This window comes from Heteronotia binoei, chromosome 7 (assembly GCF_032191835.1).
Source record: "Heteronotia binoei isolate CCM8104 ecotype False Entrance Well chromosome 7, APGP_CSIRO_Hbin_v1, whole genome shotgun sequence".
Lineage (NCBI taxonomy): Eukaryota > Metazoa > Chordata > Lepidosauria > Squamata > Gekkonidae > Heteronotia > Heteronotia binoei.
The window spans coordinates 66649183-66675407 of NC_083229.1; the positions used below are offsets into that span (position 1 = coordinate 66649183).

A 26225-nucleotide genomic window follows, 5' to 3' on the forward strand; every position below is an offset into this window, starting at 1 on the left:
ATTTTTCAAATTTTATAATTCACTCTATAAATCAACATCACCATCTCACGTTTCAATTAATCAATTTCTAAAAACAATCAAAGATCTTTCAAAATTAAACATAGAAATCTGCTGGATGCACCAATCAATGTTAAAGAAATTATAGACACTATTAAATGCCTTAAAACCGGCAAATCTCCAGGATCCGATGGCCTACCTAATGAATTTTATAAGGCATACCCTGAAATTTTTCTAAGTATCTTATGAGGGGCTTTAACGATATGTTAAATAAAGATATTTTTCCAAATTCATGGTCAGACTCAATAACAATTGTTATTCCAAAACCCGGGAGAGACCCAGCAGATGTGAAATCATATAGGCCAATCAGTCTATTAAACCAGGACTTTAAATTTTTTTCATCCATTCTCACTTCAAGACTAAACAGTTTCATTTCCAATTATATTCATAGTGGCCAAGCTGGTTTCATACCAACAAGAAACTTAACTGACAATATCAGTAAAACTTTAAACATAATCAACCATTGTCGTACACATGAGATCGAATCAATTCTACTATCACTAGACCTGGAAAAGGCCTTTGCTTCGATTGAAGTCAACTATTTATTTAATACTCTTAAAGTCATGGGTGAGTGAGACGGGGAACTAGCGGGTGCAGGGGGGGCTCCCTGCGGAGTCCTGGGCTGGGCGGGACAAAAAAACAAGCAACATCAACATTCCTCTACGTCCAGAACTATTTCTTCTAAACCTCTGGACTTTGTGTCCAGTCCAATTGTCAAATGTTCACCTCTTGAATTACTTCTCCGCAGCTGCCAGCATTCTTATAGCATCTTCCTGGAAAGTTAACAGACAACTAACAGTATCTAACTGGCTTAACATACTTCAGGAATTTTGTATATTGGACAAACTGTCAGACTTGAACCTAAATCAAGACACAACAAAAGGTCTCTCCAAATTTGAAACAATATGGTTCCCATTTTTAAAATGTCTAGCACCCCACGAAGAATATGTAAATTTCCTTGATGCTGTCAGTTTGATTTATTAAACATTTGGTATATTTCAAATAGCACATTATAATTTTGGTAAGGTTGACTAAGACAACTCATTGTAACTTTAAAAAAACAGATATTATTTGTTGCTTTAACACTGTTGTATCTTTATTGACTTAGTGTAATGCAAAACAGTCTATATCATATTGTCTGTATGATGCACTTTTACATATATAATAAAGTTTTGAAAGTTTAAAAAAATTAGATTGATCTTAATTTTATATTGGATTGTAATGAGGCATCATATAATACCTCATTTGTTTTCTTTAGCAATATATAATGGGTGTACTTTGTTGCTTCTAAGCAATTATGCCATTAAACAGGAAATGCAGATGGCAAAAGTTTCATTCTAATTTCTGAAGAACTAAAAACAACAAAAAAGGCCCATCAGCTGAATCCAGGCCAGTAGTTTAAGCTGGCACTGGGTTGGCACCCAGACAGATTTAAAAAAGTGCATCCAAACACGCACATCTGCCTGCTGTCCTGCTCCCGCACTCACCCCATCTGTAGTCGCACCTCAAAAACAACCTACCACTTTGGAAGTGGTAGCAAATTGGAGGAGCACCTCCAAGGTGCCTTTCCCAGCCATCTGGATAGCCAGGAAGCGCCTGGGCAGCAGTAGTAAGGTGCATGAGCACTGTGGATCCAAGGTAGCCACAGCCCATCCCTGTTATGTTTGTGCCAGCTTACTTCCAGGTCAGCACACTGCCACCCCAAGCCAGTAATCTGGACCCTGCCATCATGTATCTGTTGATATTCAGTTTAAATGTACAGAAATCAATGGGTAATTTGAAATAATAAATTTATGCTTTAGGAAATGTCTAACATCTATATAATATTTATATTTGCATGCATTTTTTGAATATATTTCAGTAATTATGTCAGAAAAGGTAAAGATTAGCCATCAGAGGAACTTTGTTAATAAAGCGCAGTAAATGTTCTGCTTTGAAAAATAATGTGGCCAATGAAAAGTTCTGACCATGACAAACCCCTGTTATCTTTCATGTGAGTAATATTGATTAAATCTGTGCCTGTGATATTCTCTATATGTTTACTTATTTTTTATTCCATAAAGCACCAATAAATAGAATCATTTCGACAAAACTGATCAGTTGAAACATAATGCACATACACCTTTCTCATGTTGATCAATTCTGTGATCAGAAGGATAGGGAAGTCACATTTGATCTGTTTCAACCATGTCAATAGCTCTCAGTTTCCACTGAGTTCAGATGGGCTACATTCAAACTCACCAGGATGTAGTGCATAATAGGGTTGTGAGACCCCCCTGGTGGAGCAGGGGTCTCCTGCCACTAAACCCTGCCCTCCCAGCTGCCAATCTGCTGGCCAGTAGAGGTACATACTACTAGAAAGAAGAAGGCCTGGACCACATTGCTGGTGTCACACGGGAAGTGACATCATCACACAATTACTTGTGGGTGACGCTCTGATATTTGGACAAATATCTAGATTCCCTGGATTTCTTTTTTATTCTCTTCTACTTGTATTTTAATGTATTTATTTCTGTCCAAAGTTATCATGCATTTAATTATCTCTTTCACACACTTTGTTAACAGTGTCTATAAAGCTGATGACTTGATTTTATATGTTCATTTAGGCATAAATTGACTTTCATTAGCCTTATAGACCTATAATTACTGGCATCTATATATGATTCTGTATATCAGTTTAAGCCCTCTATATTGGAAATACATTCAGGTGCATTACCTTAATTTAAGAAGCATTTTCTGAACAGATAACACGTGTATTTCTAAGAAGAAGCACAACCATCTTCTTGACAAGTAAACCATATTAATAAGTATTAAAACAATACTTCCAGATCCCTGGGCTGGAATCAAACCTTACAATGATGTAGATGTCTACATCTCCTGAACCATTCTCTAGTAATAGTGGCCTATCACCTTTATGAAAATGCCCTCCTGACCAGTTCTGTTTTACATAGTGTGTGGAATACCAGAAGTATGGGAGCCTTCCTGACCTCCTCAGGCAGGGCATTCCAAAAGTTCAAGATGTAATGCGATTGACTGGAAGCATACAGGCTTTTTAAAATATAGAGCTTTAAATTGGCCTGTTTTCCTTTCTCATTTTTTTAAACAAATGTCCCTGTTCATATTACCAGATGAGAAGTAGTTGATTGGTTATTGCTTGCAAGACATTATGAGGTATTCCCCCATGTCAAACTCAGACTTTTTCTTTTTTTGAAATGGCCATACTCATAATTTGCTTTTTTAAAAGTCACATTAATATTATGCATGCCCTTCCACTGGGACGAACATGAAATTCCCAGTCAAGGCAGCACACTGCCGCCCCTGACTGTTTGAGTCATAATTCAGAAGTATTGTTCTGAAATCATTTCCCAGTTTTTAAAAGTTTGAGTCTACTTCAGCGTGTGTGTGTGTGTGTATACAGACACACACATACAGTAGCTGCTCTTTCTAGTCTTAGGAACAGACTACATAGGCACAAAAAGACATTTAAACTTGTAATATTCTTGATTAAATGATGAGCAGGTTCATTTCAGAGCAAAGGACCACATCTCAAAATACAGGGTTGAAAATAACAATCCAACAGCAGATTTTTTTGTGTTCACAGATTATGAGTTCCAATGTCAAATATTGCATGAGTAAATGTATATGTAGAACTTGTTATTTTTGAATTTAGTAGTGTCATCATATGTATAGGTTAGTAAGTAAAATGAAATACCCAGACTTACATGCTAGAAGTGATTTCTCAGGTCTCCTAATTGCAATTTCTCTCCACATGTCTCCATCATCTTGATCTTCAGCTAGCCAGCAGCCTAGAGGCAAACGTATTTCTTGTTCTGTTTGTGAATTCACTTTTTGAAGTCTAATCTCCTCTAGATACCAACTAGGATCTGATCCACTGTTGTCATGGCCAATCCGTATTTTATATAATTCTCCAACATCTTTTAGATTTATCTGTAAAAGATGAAAATAGATAGGAAAGCTCTTATTATAGTTTGCTGGTCCATCGAAGTATCTCTCAGAATGATACATAATGTATTGTAGTACAAATCCTTCCTGCCAAAGCTGTGCAACATTATCCCAGCTCTGCCTTTTTATAAGATTAAGAAACTTTCTCTTTCCATGTCAGATCCAGGCTGAGCAATGCTGCTTGGCTCCCTTTAGATAAAAATAAAACAAACAAACAATTTTTTTTTTATCAAATGTATGCAATGAGGATTCCGCAGTACTATCCTAACACTATACTCATGATAACATAGTTTGGTTTCCTGATGTACAGAAGTGTCATGACCCTGGCCCACATTATATTATATTAATTATACATTAATTAAATATACATTATATTAATTATTGCTAAACAAAAGGCAGACAAAACAAAGTTTTTTTTCATACCACACAGAATTAATGTGAGGAATAGCCCCCTACTTTTCATACATATGGACATCGTGATCACCAGTATGGTTGCCAGGGTGCCTGGAGTTTTGACTCTCACACATCTGCTCTAAGAAGTGGACTTTGCTTACAGTTTCTAAAGCTTATGTGGACATTATAAGCCTCAGCTTTGCAGCAGCATTCTACATCTGGATGGGTGTTAGCCAGAACTCTGCTCCTTGTGTGCCCAGTCTTGGCCGCTGCAGTGGGAGAAGCCAGGCCACCATGTTTCCAGCCTGCCTCCATGAACCTAAGGCTAACAACACCAGGATCCAGCGTGCTTTCCTGATTCCATTTCCAGCATCTGCTTCACTTTTGCCTAAGCTTATCCAAGCATACCCTGCCAGGCTGGACTTCATTCCTTCTTAGTGGGAAGATCACGTACACACCTCAAGTCACCCTCAGCCTGCAAGCAACCCGTTTAGCACATGAATGGATTAACAGCTCAACTATTGACACTCTCTGGCTAACAAGACACTAGACAATGGCCCCTACCCAAGAGATCAAAGAGCAAGAGGAAGAGCATTTCCTGGCACATCCCAGTCTTTGATCTATACCGGGGAGACCTAGGTGCATATTTGATTCCCTATTGTCACCTCTTCAAACAATCCCATGCCCCCAACTATTTCCATACTGATACCTGTGGAGATGTCCCAGACCCTGGCGCCACCTGGAAGTTTCTAGGATGCCCAGAACTAAGGTAAAGCTCATTGGTCCAAGCCAACACCCAATCAGGTGTCCTCAGGGAACTCACCATTGGTTCTGATGGTGCCCAGCCCTCATGGTCATCACAGAACCTCCCCATCTCTCCTCCCCGTCACCGCCCATCCCCTAAGGGGCCAAAGGAGTCCTTATAACCTCTGACCCAACTCCATTCATGTGTGCATCTAACAGCATCCCAGTTCCGCTGTCTAGATCCATCCCCAATTCTGGCCACAGTTTTGGGTCCACTTCCCCTGTCCGCTTATGTCGCCATTGGAACCTTCCTGGAAGACTACGATGGTAAATATCGCCCTGTCTGTGTATCCGTTTATGTTCCCCTATCGATCTATCTATGGTTCTTAGACCTGTGTGAATGTGTGATTGTATTGTACTTTTATCTTGTGTGAAAAATCTATATCATTCCAAATAAATCACAATTGGTTTTATCAAATTAGAGTCCTTTCCTTGAGCATTTACTCTCTGAATGGTTGAGCCTGGTATACATTGGAAAAAGATCCCTGTTTGAGCCAGGTGCCCACCTGACTAATTCCCCAACCTCGTTTTGGGGGCATTTTGGCTTACATTAATTAGTAGCATTCGCATGATGTGTTGATGGACATTCATTCAGATAGTTTTTTAAATGCATAGAGAACACCTGTTGACAGTCATGAGCTAAACAGAAGCTTCATGTCCAGAGTCTGAATACTTCTGGATACCAAATATGGGGACAAACAACAAGGGATGGTCAACTTCTCTGTATCCTTCTGCCCGGCTGTTGGATAGAAACTGGTCTAATTTGACAAAGAAATTATCGTGTGCTAATAGATAACATCAGAGCCTATCGGATGAGTGATCTATCTAGTTCAGCATCCTGTCTCACACAGTAGCCAACCAGTTACTCTGGAGGGTCAAAAATACAGCATAAAATTTGAGCCATTCCTCTGATGTTGTCTCCTGGCAATGGTATTCAGAGGTTTAATTAATGCCTTTTAACATGGAGGTTCCTTTTAGTCACCATGGCTAGTCATCACTCATAGATTTTTCTGCCATACCTACACTCTACTAGTCTAACTTCCTTTTTTTTCCATTTTAGCTAGTTTTTAAAAAAGGATTAAGTAGTAAACAACATGGAAAACCTCTATCTGAGCCCCTGGAAAGCGGCTGCCAAATGGGGTGGGTGCTACCGACATCGATAGACCAGTGGTCTGACTCAGTACTGTTTATGGAAATATGATGATTTTACCCTCTTCCTTCCCTCAAACACAGGATTTTCCCTTCTGTCTTCTTTCTTGCTGAGCTGCCCCTTTATTTATTTTCTTATTTGTTTTTCTATGGCTATCTCACCCAGTTACTTAGAGAGAGTGAGAGAGAGAGAGAGTGAGAGAGAGAGAGAGGCCCAACCCAGGGAACCGAGAGAAGAAATGAAATCACCTTCTTATATTCTGCTTATGAACTAGCACATGAAAGGCTTTTGAAAGTTTAAACATTCAAAATAAACTAAATATTTCATTTAACTTGGAGGAACAATGGTCAGGTGGTACTGGGGTAGGATATATACTTGAACAGTTAACAAGACTTTGTATTCATGCAAACACCAGATAACTTGTTGCAAATAAGTAATTGTTTCTGCTATTCAACAAAATCTTTAAAACTTTAAGAAGAGAGGCTTTCTTTTCAGCTTCTGCTTAAACACTCGAGCATAGGTTTCTGAGTTTCACTGACACACAAAGTTTAGAAGGCATGAAGGCAAGAAGTTCCCCAAATTCTTCTTTATACACAAAACAGGGATCATTCCTCTTCACTAGAAACTATTTCCCTTCTTAACTGGGCAGGGATCACTTCTCTTTACTAGAATCTGTTCCTCTTTTTTTTGCTCAAATAAGAATCCTCCTCAATCCACTCTCTCTTTGACACCTTCTCAGTCCACAGTCAGTGCTTAACTGTTCTTTCTTCAACTGTCTCTTCTTCAACTCTCAGTTCCTAACTGTTTCAGTTCACAATAGAATTCCATTCGAATTAGGGTTGCCAAGTCGAACCCCAGAAATATCTGGGGAGTTTGGGAGTGGAGCCAGGAGAGTTTGGGGGTGGAGCCAGGAGACACTGGGGTGGAGCTAGGGGGAAGGGGGAAAATGGCGCCGGGAGCATGGCGAGCCGCCCCGCAGCTGCCGCCTCTTCTCCGCTCGCCGTGGCTGCTCCTCCGAGATGGGCTCAGCCTGAGCCCATCTCGGAGGAGCAGCCACGGTGAGCAGAGAAGAGGCGGCAGTGGCGCGGCAGCCTCTTCTCCACTCGCCGTGGCTGCTCCTCCGAGATGGGCTCAGCCTGAGCCCATCTCGGAGGAGCAGCCACGGCGAGCGGAGAAGAGGCGGCAGTGGCGCGGCGGCCTTGCCCGCTCCACCTCTGGGGTGGAAGCTCGAGGGGGGGTGGAGGCGGGCCGGGGGCATGGCGAGCCGCAAGTCCGTGTCCTAGAAGGGCCCGGATTCGCGGCTTGCCATGCTCCTGGCCTGCCTCGCCCTCCCCTGCGCTGCTGCTGTCTCTTGGCTGCTCCTACGAGATGGGCTCAGCCTGGGCCCATCTCAGAGGAGCAACTGCGGTGGGTGGAGAAAGGGCGGCAGCGGTGCGGCGTGGCGGCCTCCGGGCGACTCGCCATGCTCCCCGGCGCCGTTTTCCCCCTCTCCCCCCGCTTCCATTTTTTTGGGGAGCGAGGGAAGAGGGTGGAAATCCTGGGGTCCCCCGCCAGGGCGGGAGGGTTGGGAAGCCTAATTCGAATAGCCTGTCACTCAACGGTTCTCAGACTCTGTTAGGTATTAACCATTGACAGCATCACAGTGAGGGGTTTTTTGGCCACTGTGTGACACAAAGTGTTGGACTGGATGGGCCATTGGCCTGATCCAGCATGGCTTCTCTTATGTTCTTATGAAGCTTCATGTGTTGGTGTGAATAATCAAACAGTTGCCCCTGGGAAGGCCACAAACAGGGTGTGAATGCAATAAGCCTCCTCCAAAATTTCTGCCAACACTTGGTCCTACTGGCATACTCCATTTCAGCATGAAGATTCTTTTCTTATCTTGACAGAGTATGAATTTCTTTCATCCCTAATGAAAATAACTGTTAATAGAGTATGAATTTCTTTCACCACCCTTTAAAGCCAGCTAAGTGAGTGGTCATCATCAAATACTGTGGCAGTGAATATCTGAATCATGCACTGAGCTAAGATCTTCAGCAAGAGGATGGATGTTCTGAACTGGTTCTTGGAGTCAGTAATGAGCTGGATGAGGATCAACGAGCTGAAAATTCTGGCAAGACATTCTCTGGGTTATTAGAAAAGCATACCAGGGACTTGAGATCAATCCTTCCAAAAAACCAACATTGTAGCTTAGGACAGCAGTCCCATTAGAAAACCAGGTGGCTGCAGTGGCTTTCCTCCCAGGAGCAGCTTCCACAGGAACCATGCAGCTATGGGGTTCCTGGAGTGCTTTTGCTCAGCTTCAGCTGGTACATCGGCTATGCTCATTCCTGGTTCAGTCATATCTAGCCACAGTGATCCATGCCTTAGTTACATCTTGACTAGACTATTCCAGTGCACTCTACTTGAAGCTACACTCGAAGAGTATTTAGAAGCTGCAGTCAGGACTGGTCAGGGCCAGCTACCAGGATCATGTGACCCCAGTACTATAGCAATGACACTGCTTTCTGATCCACTCCCACACCCAATTCAAGGTGTTGGATTTGTCTTTTAAAACCATGCTTGGCTGGGGATCAGGATATCTGAAGATTGCTTTAAATCTCTTGCCTGGGATTTAAGATCACAGATAGAGGTCCTCCTGACAGTCCTATTGGACAAAGAAATTTATTTGGTGAACTCACAAGAGGTGGCCTTTTCATTGGAGCCACTCTATGGAAAACCCTCCCCAGGGAGATGTGCCATGTCCTCTCACTTTTGATCTTTAGGAGGCCATTTTGTTTAGGACTCCATTTTACTAATTTAGGACGTTAAATTAATTGACAGTCCTAATTGTGATTTTAAATTGTGGTCTTTTATGTATTGTTTTATAATTGTTCTTTTATTCACATTGTAAGTTTCCTTGACTTCTGCAAGGTAGAAAGGTAGCTAATATAACAACAACAACAACCCTGCTCCAATAAGGCTCATTTTCAAAATAAATATCCAATTTATTTATTTAAAAATTTGACATGTCTGCTACAATAAAAGGACAAATTTCAACATGAAAATCAAACAGTATGACATTTCACTTCAGCCTTAAAATTCATTAATTATAAAAAAAATCTTGAAAAATGCTTGGCAGGTTTTACTGCATTAGATAATTTGGATAAATAACATCTTGCTCAATCTTTACATTTGGGTTTAGTTTATGACTCATAATCCTCATTGATTTAAATAAGTATTTGTGCCATTCAACAAATGTTTCAGCATCCAACAGCAGCACTTATAAACAAGTGCCATGTTTTAGACTAGGGATGGGCACAAACCAAAACATGAACCATGGTTCATGCATGAACCTGACCAGTTCATGAAACATGCCTCCCATGAACTGCCCCTGAGATGTTTGGGAGGTTAGGAGAGGGTTTGTGCTTTCCCTTCCTGAATTGACTTTCACAGGCACCCCATGGCTGCATGGTGCCTGTGGAAGCTGCTCCTGGGAGGAAAGACAGTTTAAACTGCCCCTGCCCCTTTCCTCAAGCCTTTTGCCCTGAGGAAGGCAGAGGAAGATAGTTCAAGCTGTCTTCCCTCCAAGCCCCAACTAAGCCCATGGGGAGACTCTCCCCACAGGATGTGTTGTTTTGAGGACCCTACTGGACTGTCTAGTTTCAAACAGAGACCCTCTCCCTGATCTTTCTTCCCTTCCTTAGCTGGCCTGCCAGGGCTGGCTGGCTCGGGAAGGGAAGAGAGACCAGGGAGAGTGATCTCTCCATTGTACCCTATGGGCCCATAGAATACAATGGAGTGATCATGGGCTGCAGAAGTGAAAGGGAAGCATTTAAATGCCTCCCCCTCCCTCCCCCAACCATGCAATTACTGTAGGTCAGCTAGGGCAGTGACAGGGTGGCATTAAAATGACTCTCCTTCCCTCCCCCAGCCATTTTGAACCATGAACCAACAACCCTTGAACTGGTCTGGGAAACATAGTGGTTCAATTGGTTCATGGTTCATTCAGTTTGTGCAATCAAATGAACCACCAACTAAACAAACCAACATTTTCCTGGTTAATCCCATCTCTATTGCGGATGGTGGGAGGAGTTTGCTAAGTAATGGAGAAGGCAATCACCTTTTCTTATCTGGGAGAACCAGGTTTGATTCCCCACTACTCCACTTGCACCTGCTGGAATGGCCTTGGGTCAGCAATAGCTTTTGCAGGAGTTGTCCTTGAAAGGGCAACTGCTGCAAGAGCACTTTCAGCCCCACCCACCTCACAGAATGTCTGTTGTCGGGGAGGAAGGTAAAGGAGATTGTGAGCCACTCTGAGATTCTGAGATTCAGAGTATAGGATGGGATATAAATCCAATACCTTCTTCTCTAAACATGAAAGCAGTATCTTACAATAGTAATGATACAAGAGTGGGGGAGGGGGGATTCACAGTGAACACATGACAGGAAAAAATTTAGTGCTGGAGTTTGTTTAGATATCCAGATGGGACAAAATATCTGCCAGTGAGCATGAGAGAGCAGAACAGAAGCAAAGCTCATTACTACTAGCCAGAGGTCTAAAGACCACAGATTTCCTCTTGTCCCAGGAAGATTACAATCTTCAAGAAGTAGGGTTTTGCTTCAGCCATCAGCCAAAGAAGGAATAGCAAGATAGCAGTCACCAGCTGCTCAGAGAAGCATATAAAGAGAGCCCAGACAGGACCGGCACTATGGCACATAGTGCCCTGGGCAGACTCGTGGCCTACTGCCCCCATGCCGCCATGGCACCATGCCCCCCTGCACTGCCTCCTCCCCCCATGCTTCCTTCTCCCTCCCCCCCCCCGTGCCTCCTCCTTCCCTTCCCCACCAGGTCTATTTCAATACCCGGAACTGGCAGTCAAGCACCACGCTCCAGGTCTATCTAAAGGCGCGCACACACACACACACACCGCTGATCAGCTGATCAGAGGAGGCTGGGGAGCAGGCAAACTAAGCGTTTGCCTAGAGGGGAGGGGGTAAGGCCAAATTTGGCACCCCACCATGCCAACACCCTAGGCAATTGCCTCGTTTGCCTAGTGGGTGAGCAGGCTCTGAACCCAGAATAACTTGGAGAGGGGCTTTGCATCAAACTGAATTAAGCCTGTTGTTTGCAAGTCAATTTGGGGTCAAATGATGGGATACAAAGCTTTCAAATAAATAAAATCCCTGTAAACCATTACAAAAACCAAGGGTTTTTTGGAAGGCATGGTCTAGATGATGGCGAAATCATACTTTTAATCCATTCAGTGGAAAAGAGGAGCAGTCCAATGAATTGTCCAATGAATCATGGAGAGGGGCCTAAAGCTCATTTACTTCCCACCTACTGCCTCAAGGCAATTTTTGAAACACTAGATGTGCCTGCAGGCAAAAGATGTTTCAATTTAAAAATATATCCAAAACGCCCATAAATGTCTTCCATCTAAAAACAGCACTCTAAAGACTCTTTGGTGCTCTGACCCAGTTCCGAGATTCAGAATATACAAAACGCCATCAAGTCGAAACTGTTTCCCCCTGTAAGTTTGTGCCAGCATTAAATCCTCATACGGTTGGCTATACCAATAACATATTATGGACAAGGACAAGTTCCGGCAAGATGGCCTGGTAACGCAGGTGCCTGTCCAAGCGCTCTTGGATGACACTTGGGTTGCAAGCCTTAGGGAGCGACCCCCGGCTGGGTCCCTTCTAAGGAGGTGTCTGGGGACACCCCCGCAGCCAAAGGGAGCTTACAGAGGATTGAAGGGAGCAGTGGAGGCTTCTCTTTTCAACTTCTGTCTTCCCTGGGCCGAGGCTTACAACTGCTCTATAGCTCAAACTGGGCCGCCGGAGAAAGGAGCGCCTGAAACTACAGCGATTCTAAACGTTAGCCCTGAAAGACTAAGTAAAAGAGGTTTGGAGAGATTTTGTACGAAACAGCCTGGACCGGGAATAAGGGGCAAAATACCTGGTGCTGAGAAGGCGAGTTTCCCTCAGGGCTGAAAAGCGAAGAAGCCGAAAACAATCCAAGCGGAACGGATAGCAGCAAACCGACGAGGTGAGCGAGGAGCGGATCCCCCCCCCTTCTTACTCTTCTCTGAAGAGACGGGACACGCGATAGTTTGTTTGACTTCTTATTATCTTTACCCTCTTATCTTGGTGAAGAGGTAATAGAGGGGAGGACGGCCAGAAGGCATGGAAATTAATTAAGACTGAGAAAAAAATATATAGAGTGGAGACGGGAACGGAGGAAGGGAATGTGAAGAAGGAAGGAGGAGGTTGAAAGGAAGGAGGGGGTAGTGGTAAAGATGGACATAAATAAAAAGATGAAAAGAAATGACTGAATGAGAATTTTGGAAGTGTGGAGAGTGGAGAACGGGGAGAGAGAAAGGGAAGAGCTGGAGAGCTAGAGAGTGCAGAGGCTTGAAAGATGGCGGAGGCTGGTAGCGTGTGAAGAGGGACAACGGAGGACGGTGTGGAAGAAAGGAGGTGGAGGTGGTTCTTAGCGGCTCCTGCCGCGGCTGCCTCCTCTTTGAAGAGTGGGTGATTATCCTGTTTCATTTTGAGACTCTTGACTGCCGCTTTCTTGCTTTGCGCCCGCGTTTTGGAACTACTTGGGCTTTATATGGCGTCACTGAAAGCTTGATTAGAACTCATTAAAGGTGTAGAGGCTCCTGGGAAGAAGAAGGAAGAAGGGAGAGAAGACTTCTGGGACTTGTAGTCCGGGACTCCAAGCAAGGGTGAAGTATCTGCTTAGACTGAACTGACGTTACTTTGTTTTATTTGTTTTTCTTGTTGCTTGATACAACGCTGAACTAATTGAACTAATGTCTCCTACCCTGGTGATTTGAATGCTGATACCATGAATGTTGTTATAAATTGTTGAGTGCTGAACTCATTGGGACTTGTAGTCTGGAACTTTAAGCAAAGGTGAAGCTCTCAGTTAGACGGATTTGGCTCCACTTTGTTTTTCTTGTTTTCTTTGCTGCTTATTGTAATGTATTGAACTGATTGGTCTAACAACTTTGATCTAATTGATTATAACCTTGCTGTATTTTTCTGGGTTTTGAGCTCTCTGGTTAAATTGACCACCACAGTATACTGCCTGTGTAATTGATATAATTAAGTATTGAAATCCTAGCTTGACTATAGAACTCATATTAATATTGCTTGGGTTCATAAAGTTTTAGCAAATTTAAGGAAAAGCATAAAAGGGGTATTTGTGATAATACTGGAGAACATAAAGAGAGATAAAACCAGCATTTAAAATGGATCCTAAAATTAAGAAAGCACCCCCAGCCCAAGCTACCCCTCCTGGCCTAGGGAAATCTGCTACTTCAGCATTGAATCAGGATGCTGTTGAAAAATTACATGCCACAATGTTGGCGGGTTTTAAGCAGAACCAGGAGGCTTTGGAAGAGATTCAGGCAGAATTAAAGGAAGATATTAGAAAAACAAATGAAAGGATGGATGAATTTCAAAGGCAAGTCCTAGCAAATGTACAACAAGCACATAAGTTGACGGCTAAGGTTGATGTGCTGGAGGAGCAGGGGAAAACTATGGCTGCTTCGATGAGAGAAGTTAAAAACACCACATCAGACTTAGAGGATAGACTGGATAAAATGGAAATGGACCAAGCGGTATAAACTGAGATTTCAAAATGCGCAAGAAGAAAAAGGCGAAGACTTACATAAACAAATTGAAGAGATTTTGAACCCAGATGGGGAACAGGAGATGAAGGATATAGGCTTAGAAATTGATTGGATAAAAAGAATAGCAACGGCATATACAAAAAAGAACAACCTGCCAAGGGAAATTCACGTAAGATTTATGAGAGTCTCCACATGTGAGAAGATCCTGAGAACTTCAAGAGGAAATGAGATAATGTGGAAAGGAAACAAGATTAAAATCATGAAAGATATTCCCTGGAGGGTAAGACAAAGAAGAGAAGGCTACAGGAAGCTAGTGGCGTGGTTGGTTGACCAATCCATCTCCTTCAAATGGCTGATACCAGAAGGAATTTTTTTCGTGTACCAAGGTAAAAGATTCAACATAACATCCTCGGAGAAAGTGCAAGAGTTCTGGATGGAATATATTGATAATCAAGAGACTGAAACGGAAGAAGAGCAAGAAAGAGAAGAAGCTTCAAGCAGCACCTATAGGCAAAGTACAAAGAAGAGGAAAAATGGAAAAATAATGACAAGATCGCAAGCATCGAAAGAGAAAAGAGAAATATTAGATAGTAATCTAGGACAGAACAATGGATAAGATGGGACTAAAGATAATATCAGTGAACATCAATGGCTTAAATGAACCGCATAAAAGGAGTAAGATATTTCTTCAGCTCAAGAAGACCCAGTCTGATATAATATGTATTCAAGAAACACACATCAAAAAGGAAGATCAAAGATATCTACAAAATAAGAAATTGGGTACCCTCTACCATTCTTCCGATCTCAGGAGAAAAAGAGGAGTAGCTATATATGTGAAAGAATGGATTAACTCTAAGCTACTCTATTGTGATGGTTCTGGCAGAATTGTGTTGGTGGAAGTCGAAGTGGAAGGTAAAAAGATGATTATAGGGAACATCTATGCTCCCCATAACAACCAAGATAAATTTTTTGCTGAATTGTATAAGAAGTTAATTGAATTTGAAAATACAAGTTATTGTATCCTGGGAGACTTCAATGCTGTACATGACGTTCTTAAAGATAAAAAAACTGGGAAGAAAGGGGGGGGGGGGAAAGGCTGCATGGCCTACTTCCCCAAACCTTCTTTAAGATGGCAGATGAACTCAACTTGGTGGATACTTGGAGAATGAAGAACCCCCAGACGTCAGACTTTACCTTCCATTCTCAAGTGCATGATACATGGTCCAGATTGGACATGTGTTGGATGTCAATATCAGTGGCAATAGCAGTGGAACAGGCCGATATACTCCCAAAAGTTTTTGCTGACCACAACCCAATACAGATAACTCTGGGAAAGTCAACCCCTAGGACTCGTTGGACATTAAATACGCAAATCTTAAAAGATAAAGAATTTGTATTGGACTCAAAAAAAAAGATAAAAGTGTTTTTTGAACAAAATCGGGAACATGATACCCCAATCCAAATAATATGGGACGCCTTTAAAGCTTTTTTTAGAGGTTTAGCAATTTCCTACTCAGCTAAAAAAAAGAAACAAAGAACCCAAAAGTATAATGATCTATTGGACAAACTACGTAGACAAGAAAACATCCAAAAAGTAAATAATACAGAACAGATTAAAACAAGGATCCACGCCTTGCAACACCAAATAAATCTACTGCTATCAGAGGAGCTTGAGAGGAAACTAAAATGGACTAGACAAAATTACTTTGAGAACGCGAATAAAACTAGTAGATGGTTAGCCTTCAAGCTGAGAAAAGAAAGAGAAAAAAAAGTTATCAGATCATTGAAGGACGAGAACCAAATAGAAATGGTCAAAGAGGAACAATTGAAAGAAATCGTGAGGAAATTCTATCTGAAGCTATATAAGAACCAGCAAGTATCTGAGCCCCAGCAAGATGAATATTTAAAACAAGCCAAGATTAAACAAATTACAAACCAGCAACGGGAATCTCTGGAAAATCCGATAACAATGCAAGAAATTGTGGAAGCGATTCAAGGCCAGAAAAATAATAAGACTCCTGGCTTAGATGGTTTGCCGATTGAGTTTTATAAGTGTTTTGAAGAGGTGCTTTTAATACCATATAAACGTGTTTTGGAAGGAATAAGAGAGACAACTAAAATACCTGAATCATGGCTGGAGGCGTTAATTACATTAATATATAAAGGTGGGACTGAACCTACAGACATTAAAAATTACAGACCGATCTCATTGCTGAACGTGGATTACAAAATTTATGCGACCATACTAACAAACAGGCTTAAAAAGATTATCCCGAATATTATACATGAAGATCAATCTGGTTTTATTCCCGGAAGAGTAATGAGACAAAACGTTAGAATATTAATGAGTGTTCTGGAATACTATAAAGAACATCCAGATAAACAACTTGCGGTAATTTCATTGGATGCAGAGAAAGCCTTCGATAATGTAAATTGGAGCTTTATTTTCAAAACCTTAACATCAATTGGCTGTGGAGAAAACTTTGTAAACTTGATCAGGTCTATTTATGCAAGCCAAAAAGCGAGAATAAATGTTAATGGCTCCCTGACGGACCCAATAAAGATTGAGCAAGGCACAAGGCAAGGCTGCCCGCTGTCCCCTATTCTCTTTGTTCTAGCATTGGAACCGTTACTGCAAATGATCAGAGAAGATTCGGAAATCAAAGGAGTGAGAATTAAAAAGGAAATCTATAAAACGCAGGCTTTTGCTGATGACATATTAATTACGTTGGAAAATCCAAACTCCTCAATTGGAAAGTTGATGTCTGCTTTAAAACAATATGGGGAAGTAGCAGGTTTCAAAGTCAACTATCAAAAAACTAAGTTCTTAGCTAAAAATATGACGAAAGAACAAATATCTGAATTAGAAGTTGAATCAGGATTTGGCTATGAAAAAAAAATTAAATATTTAGGTATAAATCTAACAGCAGAATTGAAAACTCTGGTAAGAGATAATTATGAAAAAATATTAAAAGAAATTAAAACTGACTTAGAAAAATGGAATGAACTGCAAATCTCTTTACTGGGAAGGATTGCAACAGTCAAAATGAATATACTGCCGAGAGTGCTGTTTTTATTTCAGATGATCCCTATCATCCTCCCAAAATCCTTTTTCAAACAACTTAATAAAATAGTGGCAAAATTTGTTTGGCAAAACAAAAAACCTAGGATCAAACTGAAAGTCCTACAAGATAAGAAGGAAAGAGGTGGGTTTGCCCTACCAGAATGGCAGATCTACCACAAAGCGTGCATCTTGACTTGGATCAAAGACTGGCTGTTATTAGAAAATAAAAGACTTTTAACTCTGGAAGGTGCGGACCTTGTTAAAGGTTGGCACTCGTATATATGGTACGAAGACCCCAAAAAAGGGAGTATCTTTTTTAGACACGAAATAAGAAAGTCTTTGTTCAAGATTTGGGCTGAAATTAAAAAACAAGTATACAGATATTCTCCCAGATGGCTCTCCCCAGTGGAAGCTTCAGTGCACCCCAATCTTTTTTGCTGGGGAAACCACCTTACTTATGAATCGCTACTGGATCCTAAACATGAATTGAAAATCGAGGAAAATGTGGATATGGATTGGTGGCTTAAAATGCAAGTTAAATCAAGATATAAAAAGGACAACGAAGTAGGATTCTCCAAAAAGTTAAATGAATTTGATTGCATTATATTAGGAACTGACCGGAAGCTTACTTCAAAAATATATAACTGGCTACTCGATTTGAAAATGCAAGACGAAAATGTGAAGGAAAATTGGATTAAATGGTTACAGGATTTTGGTTATACCATCGAATTAAGCGAATGGGAGAAAATATGGAAAGAGAATTTGAGATTGACAAAATCTGCCCAGCTAAAAGAAAATCTATATAAGATGGCTCATCGATGGTATTTTACCCCAGAAAGGCTTTCCAAAGCCTTCCCAAATGTATCGGGATAAATGCTGGAAGTGTGATAAAGTAAAAGGTTCTTTGTTCCATATATGGTGGAAATGTGACCTTGCAAAAAAATACTGGGTGCAAGTTTCGCTCTGGTGTAAAAAGATGTTAAAGATTAATATCCCGCATGTGCCAGAATTGTACCTATTGAACATATGTAAAATCCCTATATCTAAAACAGCGAAAAAGTTATTGTTTTATATTATTACAATAGCGAGGACCTTATTTGCTAAATATTGGAAAACGTCTCAGATACCATCCAAAAGAGAGTTTATGTTAAATCTTTTAAATGCTGCAGAAATGGATATGTTAACATGTAGATTGAATGACGGGAACATGGAAGAGTGTGAGAAAACGTGGCATCCAATGTATGAATGGGCAAAAAAATTGGGATTTGAATGGTCTTGAATAGAGATATTAATATTACAAATATTTAGTTTCTTGTATATTCGCTCCAGAAGATAAAATGTATATAGGATTATGAATAACATCTTTCTTGTTGTTGTTATTGTTGTGAATGCTGAATTGTTGTTTAGTTGTTATTTCTTTGGTTGTTTATTGTTGTTGTTTTCTTTTTGTTGTTGTGCAATGTTATAATAAAAATGTTAAACTGAAAAAAAAACATATTATGGACATAGATAGGGATGGGCATGAACTGAAGTTTGAGAGAAAGTTTGGCCAGTTTGTGGTTCACAAAGTGAAATTCATGGTAGGTCAGTCAACATGAACTTTCCTTGAACTTCCATGCTGTTTGTGGTTTGTGAATGGATAGAATTCCAGAGAGACTGTCTCCATTCAGTCTAAATGTTTACCAAACCTCAATGCAATTGGGTGAGGTAGAACTTGGAGGGTATGCAGAGGAGCAACTCTAGCTTGCATAGGATCTGTTCTATACATTCCTGAATTAGAGATATCGTATCTTCTTGCCATGAGTTTGGAATTTGACCTTCTTCCTGTATCTTTTCAATGAGGTGTTTAAATGGTAAAAGAAGGATTCTTCATATGCTTTATAAAACTCACCTGGTAAACCGTCTGGTCCTGGTGACTTGCCATTCTTTTGGGCAGTTAATGCCTCTCCAAGCTCCCTTATTGTTATAGGTTCATTCAGAATTTTTTGTTGTTCTTCTGTAAACTTGTTAAGGTTATTTTGTTTAAGGTATTATTCTAGGTTTATTTTATCAACTTGCTTGTCTTCATATAATTTTTTGTAAAATTGTTCTACAATTTGTCACATTTCTAGTTTTTGGGATTTCTCTTTGTTATTCTTATCTCTCAATGTTGTAACTATTCTTTTAGCCTTGTCTTTTCTCATCTTATAGGCCAACTATCTTCCAGGTTTGTCAGCGTGCTCAAAAAAGTTTTGTTTAGCATATCTTAATTTAATCTCCACCTCTTCCATAAGAATTAAATTCATTTTTTGCTGCATTTCTCTCACATTTTTTTGAAATTCATACTTTGTTGGGTGCTTTTTAAGATTCTTCTCAGCTTCTCCCATTGTGACATTAAATTTTGAGACTTTCAACTCTTTCTTTCTTCTTTTTAATGCAGTATCTAATTGCAAGACCCCTGTAGAAAGCTTTTGCAGTGTCCCACACTGTTTGCATCTTTACATCTTGTGTTGTATTTTGTTTAAAGAAAGTTTCCATTTCTAGTTTAGTTTCTTTAAGGAAGTCTTTCAGAACTGCTGTTGAATAATTAGTTTAGACAATCAATTTCATTCAGGATGAAAGATGTTTTCAAAAAAGTCCACAACAGAGAATCAATATCCAAGAATTTCTTTAAAGTGCAAGTGTTTTCTCATTCCCTTCATAGAGTAAGAAAAAAGTGCTTGTGCTAGTCTACTGTAAATTGATTAAAGTTCTTGAGAAATTCTTTTTTCAATCTCATATTACAGTTCAATATTAAAGTTCAATAAAGTTCAAGTGGCATGGACAGTTTGTATAGCCTCAATGGGTACTGTCGACCTGTGGAGCTGTTTCCTTATAATAATTCTTCAAGAGGCATTACATAGTCCTTATCAATCCAAATGGACAACAATATTTCAAGCATAGTTTTCTGAGAATTTGCCGGTGGCTATTTAATCCACAAGGGAGTTTTTAATGTTAGGTAGGGATGAGTGATAGCTGGACTATAAGGAAGGCCGAATGCAGAAGAATAGATGCTTTTGAGCTGTGGTGCTGGAGAAGAATCTTGAGAGTCCCTTGGACTGCAAGAAGATCAAATCAGTCCGTTCTAAGGGAAATCAACCCAGATTGTTCCCTGGAAGGTCAGATGCTGAAGCTGAAGCTCAAATACTTTGGCCACCAAATGAGAAGGGAGCACTCCATGGAGAAGATCCTGATGCTGGGAAAGAAAGGCAAAAGAAGAAGAACAACAAATGGATGAGTGGTGCATGAGAGCCAGATGTGCATGTTTGATCATGCCCACTTGATCTAGAGGAGAGGGCTGGATGAGTTTGGTCGGACTGCTTGTGATTGCATCCATAGTTGCACAAAAATATTTTTAATCACATGCCATAGCAGCAGTAAAAATCAAAAAGAAATGAACAAACTGAGCTGAACCAAAATATGGATAAATTATCTGGTTTAAACAATTTTATTAATAACATATGGTAACAATGTCTGTTTATATCATTACTATCCCTAACCCATATGATATTTTCTAATCCCCCCTCCCTCCATTACTAGACTCCTGCCGAAGTTATATACTTGAGTTCACTTATAAAAGTACCTTAACCAATCAAAGTTCAATATCTCCCTTTTCTTATACTCATTATTAAAAAATTGTCCAATGTCTTTTTACATTCCACTCTTTCTCTATATATCCTCTAAATTTTCTCCACTCCCTTTTAAACACTTCCAAATCATAGTCTCTTAAAATTCTTGTTAGTTTGTCCATCTCACTCCATGATAAAACTTTCACAATCCAGTCCCATTTCTCTGGTATTTTTTCTTGCTTCCACAACTGCGCATACAGTGTCCTAGCAGCTGAGAGCAAGTACCAAATTAGAGTTCTATCTTTTGGAAATTTTTCCATTTGTAATCCCAACAGAAAAGTCTCTGCAACTTTCTTAAAGTCGTATCCCAAAATTTTAGATATTTCTTGTTGTATCATCTGCCAAAACTTTTTCGCGTTTCTACAAGTCCACCACATATGATAAAAAGAACCTTCATGTTTCTTACATTTCCAACATCTATCCAACATCTTTTTACTCATCTTTACCAGTTTTTTCGGAGTCATATACCACCTATACATCATCTTGAAACAGTTCTCTTTAATGCTCTGATGTTGATATTCTCATAGAGTTCTTCCAAAGATATTCCCATATATCCATCTGTATTTCCTTATTTACATTAATTGTCCATTTAATCATTTGAGATTTTACTACTTCTTCTTCTGTAGACCATTTCAACAGTAATTTATATATTTTTGATATTAATTTGTCATTATCTCCAAACAGAACCTTTTCCAATTTCGTTTGCTTGCGTCTGATTCCATCAGATTTAATATTATTCTCCATCAAACTTTTTATTTGTTGCATTTGAAACCAGTCATACTTGTTGTTTAGCTCTTCGGCAGATTTTAATTCAACTTTATCACCTTGGATCTTTAGCAGTTGATTATATGACAACCCTCTCTCTTCATCAGATTCAACTGTTATTTTTATTATTTATTATTATCTTTGTTATTTTTATTACTTCTGCTGGCACTATCCATAATGGCTTTCTTTCATCACCATATTTCTTACATTTTATCCATGTATTTAACAAGTTGTTTCTAATATAATGGTGAGAAAAAAGACCATCCATCTTTTTTTCCCCATAGTACATATAGCATGCCAGCCGAATTTATTTCCATGAGCTTCTAACAATAAAAGCTTTTTATTTAACAGCATCATCCAATCCTTTATCCACGTCAAACAAACTGCATCATGATATAATCTTAAATCTGGAAGCTGAAATCCTCCCCTCTCTTTAGCATCAGTTAAAATTTTCATCTTAATCCTTGGTTTTTTCCCAGCCCATACATATTCTGAGATCTTCCTTTGCCATTTATTAAATTGTTTACTATCTTTCACAATCGGAATAGTTTGGAACAAATACATTATTCTTTGCAAAATGTTCATCTTAATTGCAGCAATCCTACCCAACAAAGACAGATTAAGTCTATTCCATTTCATCATATCTTCATCCATCTTACACCATAACTTTTCATAGTTGTTTTTGTACAAATAAATATTCTTTATTGTTATTTCTAGACCTAAATATTTAACTTTAGAATTTTGATTTCTCTTTATTTATATAGTCATGTCATTTCTCCATATTCTTTTATCTTAGCTAGCAACAAAGGTACCACTTGTATCGGATTTTCAGTTATAAACACAATACCATCTGCAAATGCTCTATATTTATAAGAAAATCCTCTAATTTTCAATCCTTTTATCTCTTTGTCATCTTGTATTTGCATTAGCAGAATTTCAAGAGTCATTATAAACAACAATGGTTAAAGCAGACATCCTTGTCTTGTACCTTTGCTCACCTTCATTTCATTTGTAAGGTCTGCATTTATACACAATTTTGCGTGTTGATCCATATATATTGCTTATGTCATTCTTATGAAATGCTCGCCCAGATTTATTTTTCCATTACTGCAAACATAAAGTCTCAATTTATATTATCAACGGCTTTTTCTGCATCTACAAAAAATAACACCACCTCTTTTTCTGGATGTTTCTCGTAATATTCTAAAATATTTACAACAGTTCTTACATTGTCACTTATTTGCCTTTTAGGGAGAAATCCCGCTTGATCTTCCTTTATAAAATTAATCAAATATTGCTTGAGTCGTTCTGCCAAGATTCTTGTATATATCTTATAGTCATTGTTTAATAATGAAATTGGTCTATAGTTCTTTACATTTCTGACATCTCTATCTTCCTTGGGAATCAACGAGATTACAGCTTCTTTCCAAGTATTTGGAATTTTCCCTTTTATTCTTATCATGTTCATCAATTTTTGCAATTTTGGTACCATCTCATCTTTAAAAGTTTTATAAAGTTTAGTTGTATATCCATCCGGCCCAGGAGCCTTACCTACTTTCATTACATTTCTTGCTGCTTCAATTTCAATTTTTTCTATTGGATCATGCAAAACCTTTTTCATATACTCAGTCAAGGGTGCTATTTTAATATTTCGTAAAAACTCTTCCATTTCTTATTTTTTTTATTTTCACACCTTTGAATAGATTTGCATAATATTTAAAAAATTCTCTTTTAATTCCTTCTTGGTCTACTATCTCTTTTCCGCTAGCCACGATTTTATTAATAATTTTATTTTCTTTCTTTTTCTTCAGTTGCCAAGCTAAATACTTCCCAGGTTTATTCGTACCTTCAAACGATTTTTGTTGCAAACTTTTTAAATTCCATTCTAATTCTTTATTCAACAAATGTCTTACTTGAGCTTGTAATATAGTAATTTCCCTTATTAATTTCTTTTTCCCTGGTCTTTTTCTTAGTTCCTCTTCTTTTTTCTTTATTTCATTTTGAATGTCCAACATCTGCTTTTCTTTTGCCCTCTTATCTTTATTATTCAATGTAATCAATAGTCCTCTCATTATTGCTTTGTAAGTATCCTAAACCGTCTGGAATTCTATACCATCAGTATCATTTATTTGGAAAAAAGCTTTAGTTTCTTTTTCTAGAAATGTCACAATATCTTTAACTTGTAACAAATCCTCATTTATTCTCCATCTTCTTGTTTTCTTTTGCAATTTTGTAGCCCAAAATATTGGATTATGATTTGCACATATCTTTGGTAGAATCTATACTTTTCTGGTTGGGAGGCCCAAACTTTTAGAGCCCCATAGCATATCAATTCTAGAAAAAGTATTATGTCTTGCTGAAAAGAAAGTATAGTCTCTTACTTCAGGGTTAAATTTTCTCCAAATATCCTCCAAACTTTCTTGTTTAACCAACTCAAAAAATGATTTTGGCAGTCTCCCTTCTTTATTATTGCTCTTTTGGCCAGACCTATCTATATTGTTTTATATTGTTCCATTGAAATCACCCATCATCAAGATCTGGTCATAGGACACTTCATCCAACTGTCGATTAATGTCTTTTTAAAAAACATCTTTTGCTCCATTAGGTGCATATAGTCCTAGTAACAACGTTTTCTTTGCATCCATCATCACTTCCACTGCTATATATCTTCCATCTTTATCTTTATATATCAATTTTGGTTCTAATTGTTCTTTAATGTAAAAGACCACACCCTTTTCTTTTGATCCGCCAATGAAAAAAATTCCAACCCCAATTGTTTGTTTCACAAAAATTTGTAATCTTTTTGAACTTCCTGTAAACAAATTATATTACATTTTTGTTTTTTAATCCAATGAAATGTTGCTTTTCATTTTTGTGGTGAATTTAGTCCATTTATATCCCAAGATAATAACTTGTAATCCATTATGATGCAAAGTCTTTATTCTCTTCAAAAAAAACTATGCATCTCTTGCTCATTCCTTATTGTAATCCTTCTTCCACGTTGCTCAAAGCCCAAACCTTTGGGTATTATCCATCTATATCTCGTTCCCTCTGCACGTAGCTTCTCTGTTAACTTCTTGTATTTCTTCCTGTCGTTTATCACTTGTCTTGGCAGCTCTGTCATTATTTTGACTCTGCTCCCTTCCACTATCAGAGCCTTTTGAAAATTTTTATTCAGAATTTTCCCTGCCATGTCTTTTGTCCTTAGTTTTATAACTATATATCTTGGTAAGCCTTTATCTTTTGCATATGATGAATTAACTCTATAGATACTGTCAAACATGTTTCTGGACCTTTCAGGATCTTCCTCTAAATAGTCAGCAATTATTTTCACCATATAGTCCATTAAATCAGTTCTCTCCCCTTCAGGTATTCCTCTCAGACCCACTTGAGTTTCCATTAATCTGCAGTCATGTACTGTTACCTTCTCTTGAAGCTTTAATAAGGTGGAAGCATGTATATCAACTTTCTCTTCAACATCCTTGACTCTGTTTGTAACTATACCCAATTCATTTTTAAAATCTTCAACTTCTTTTTTAAGGTCTCCAAGGTCTCTTATCCTTCTTAAGCTCTTTTTTACAAGCTGTTAACATCTTCTCCACACCCTTCATAATCCTGGCCTCCATGGTATCAAACTGACTTTGCTTTTTATCCAAAGAGTGGGTTTTTGCACGAGTTTGTCTTTCTTCTGACATAAAAAAACCTTTAAAAAATCAAAAATTCCAATTCTAAATCCAACACCAAGTATAGTAGCTTAGAACTTGCTCTTTAAAATAAGACTAATTTCGCCCCTCTCCGACCTTCCTGGGCTGAAATATTGATTTTTAACAGTTTTTGGCAATTTTCCCTTCTTCAAAATGGTGATTGTAATTTCTCTATGGTTAAAATTCCTAGCAAAGGCCTTCTTCTTGCTCCTCTCACCTTCAGCTTTTACTTCCTGGTTCACTAAGCCCAGCTCTCGTTCTCCAAATATCGCGGTCTTTAGAATGCTTGTTGTGTTGATTGCAAGTGTAGAGCCATAACACCGAAGCATACGTCAGTGATCTCAGGTATTCAAAACAACCCTCTTCTTTCCCAGATTCTATCAAAGTCTTTAACATAGTCCAAATTTCAAGTTTCCTCTTCTTCCCCTCTCTTTTTTTGTTATTCGATTTTTCCCACCTTTCAATGTTATTTAGATTAGCTTAGAAAAGTCCCGGAGCGAGAGATTGTAATCAAAGTACCTTTAACGACTATGCCTCTTAAACTTTGGTCTTGTCACTTCTCAGATGCTTATCAGTCCCAAAAGAGAATGAGATCCAGCCTGGCTTATGCCAATTAAATGGCTCTTTAATCCTTTGTAGATGTTGAACGACACTACTTTTCTCCGCCGGTCCTCAAGGCCTCAGAAAGACCCCCTCCGAGATCAATCATTAGCCGAGGTTAACCGACTCAAAGTTTTTCTGTACGTAATCCTGGACAAATCTCTATCTGAGAAATGTAGGCAGGAAGCCCCAAAAGGCTTCTTACTACCCTGAACAAAGAATTAAGTTTTCCCCTTATTCAGGAGACGTCAGCTCAGCTGGAATCTCAGACTGGAAGCCCCAATATGGATAAATTACCTGTGTACATTCCTTCCAGGTATTTGGTTAAGTTCTATGTTTTTGAGTATCCCCTCAATTCACCTTTCTGCATTACTCTTTTATCACTGTTTTATCACTGTTTTTATGTACTTCTCAATTGTATTTGATATTTGAATTATTATTTGTATGATCCTG

The 26225-nt window shown here is 39.0% G+C and overlaps 1 protein-coding gene across 1 annotated transcript in view; it reads right to left on the bottom strand.

Moving 5' to 3' along the window:
• Window positions 1–26225, bottom strand: part of LOC132575216 (lipoxygenase homology domain-containing protein 1-like) — a 192448-nt gene that overhangs the window by 26851 nt on the left and 139372 nt on the right. Inside the window, 1 exon segment of the mRNA XM_060243790.1 lies at window positions 3780–4005. Coding sequence (XP_060099773.1) covers window positions 3780–4005 — 226 coding nt within the window.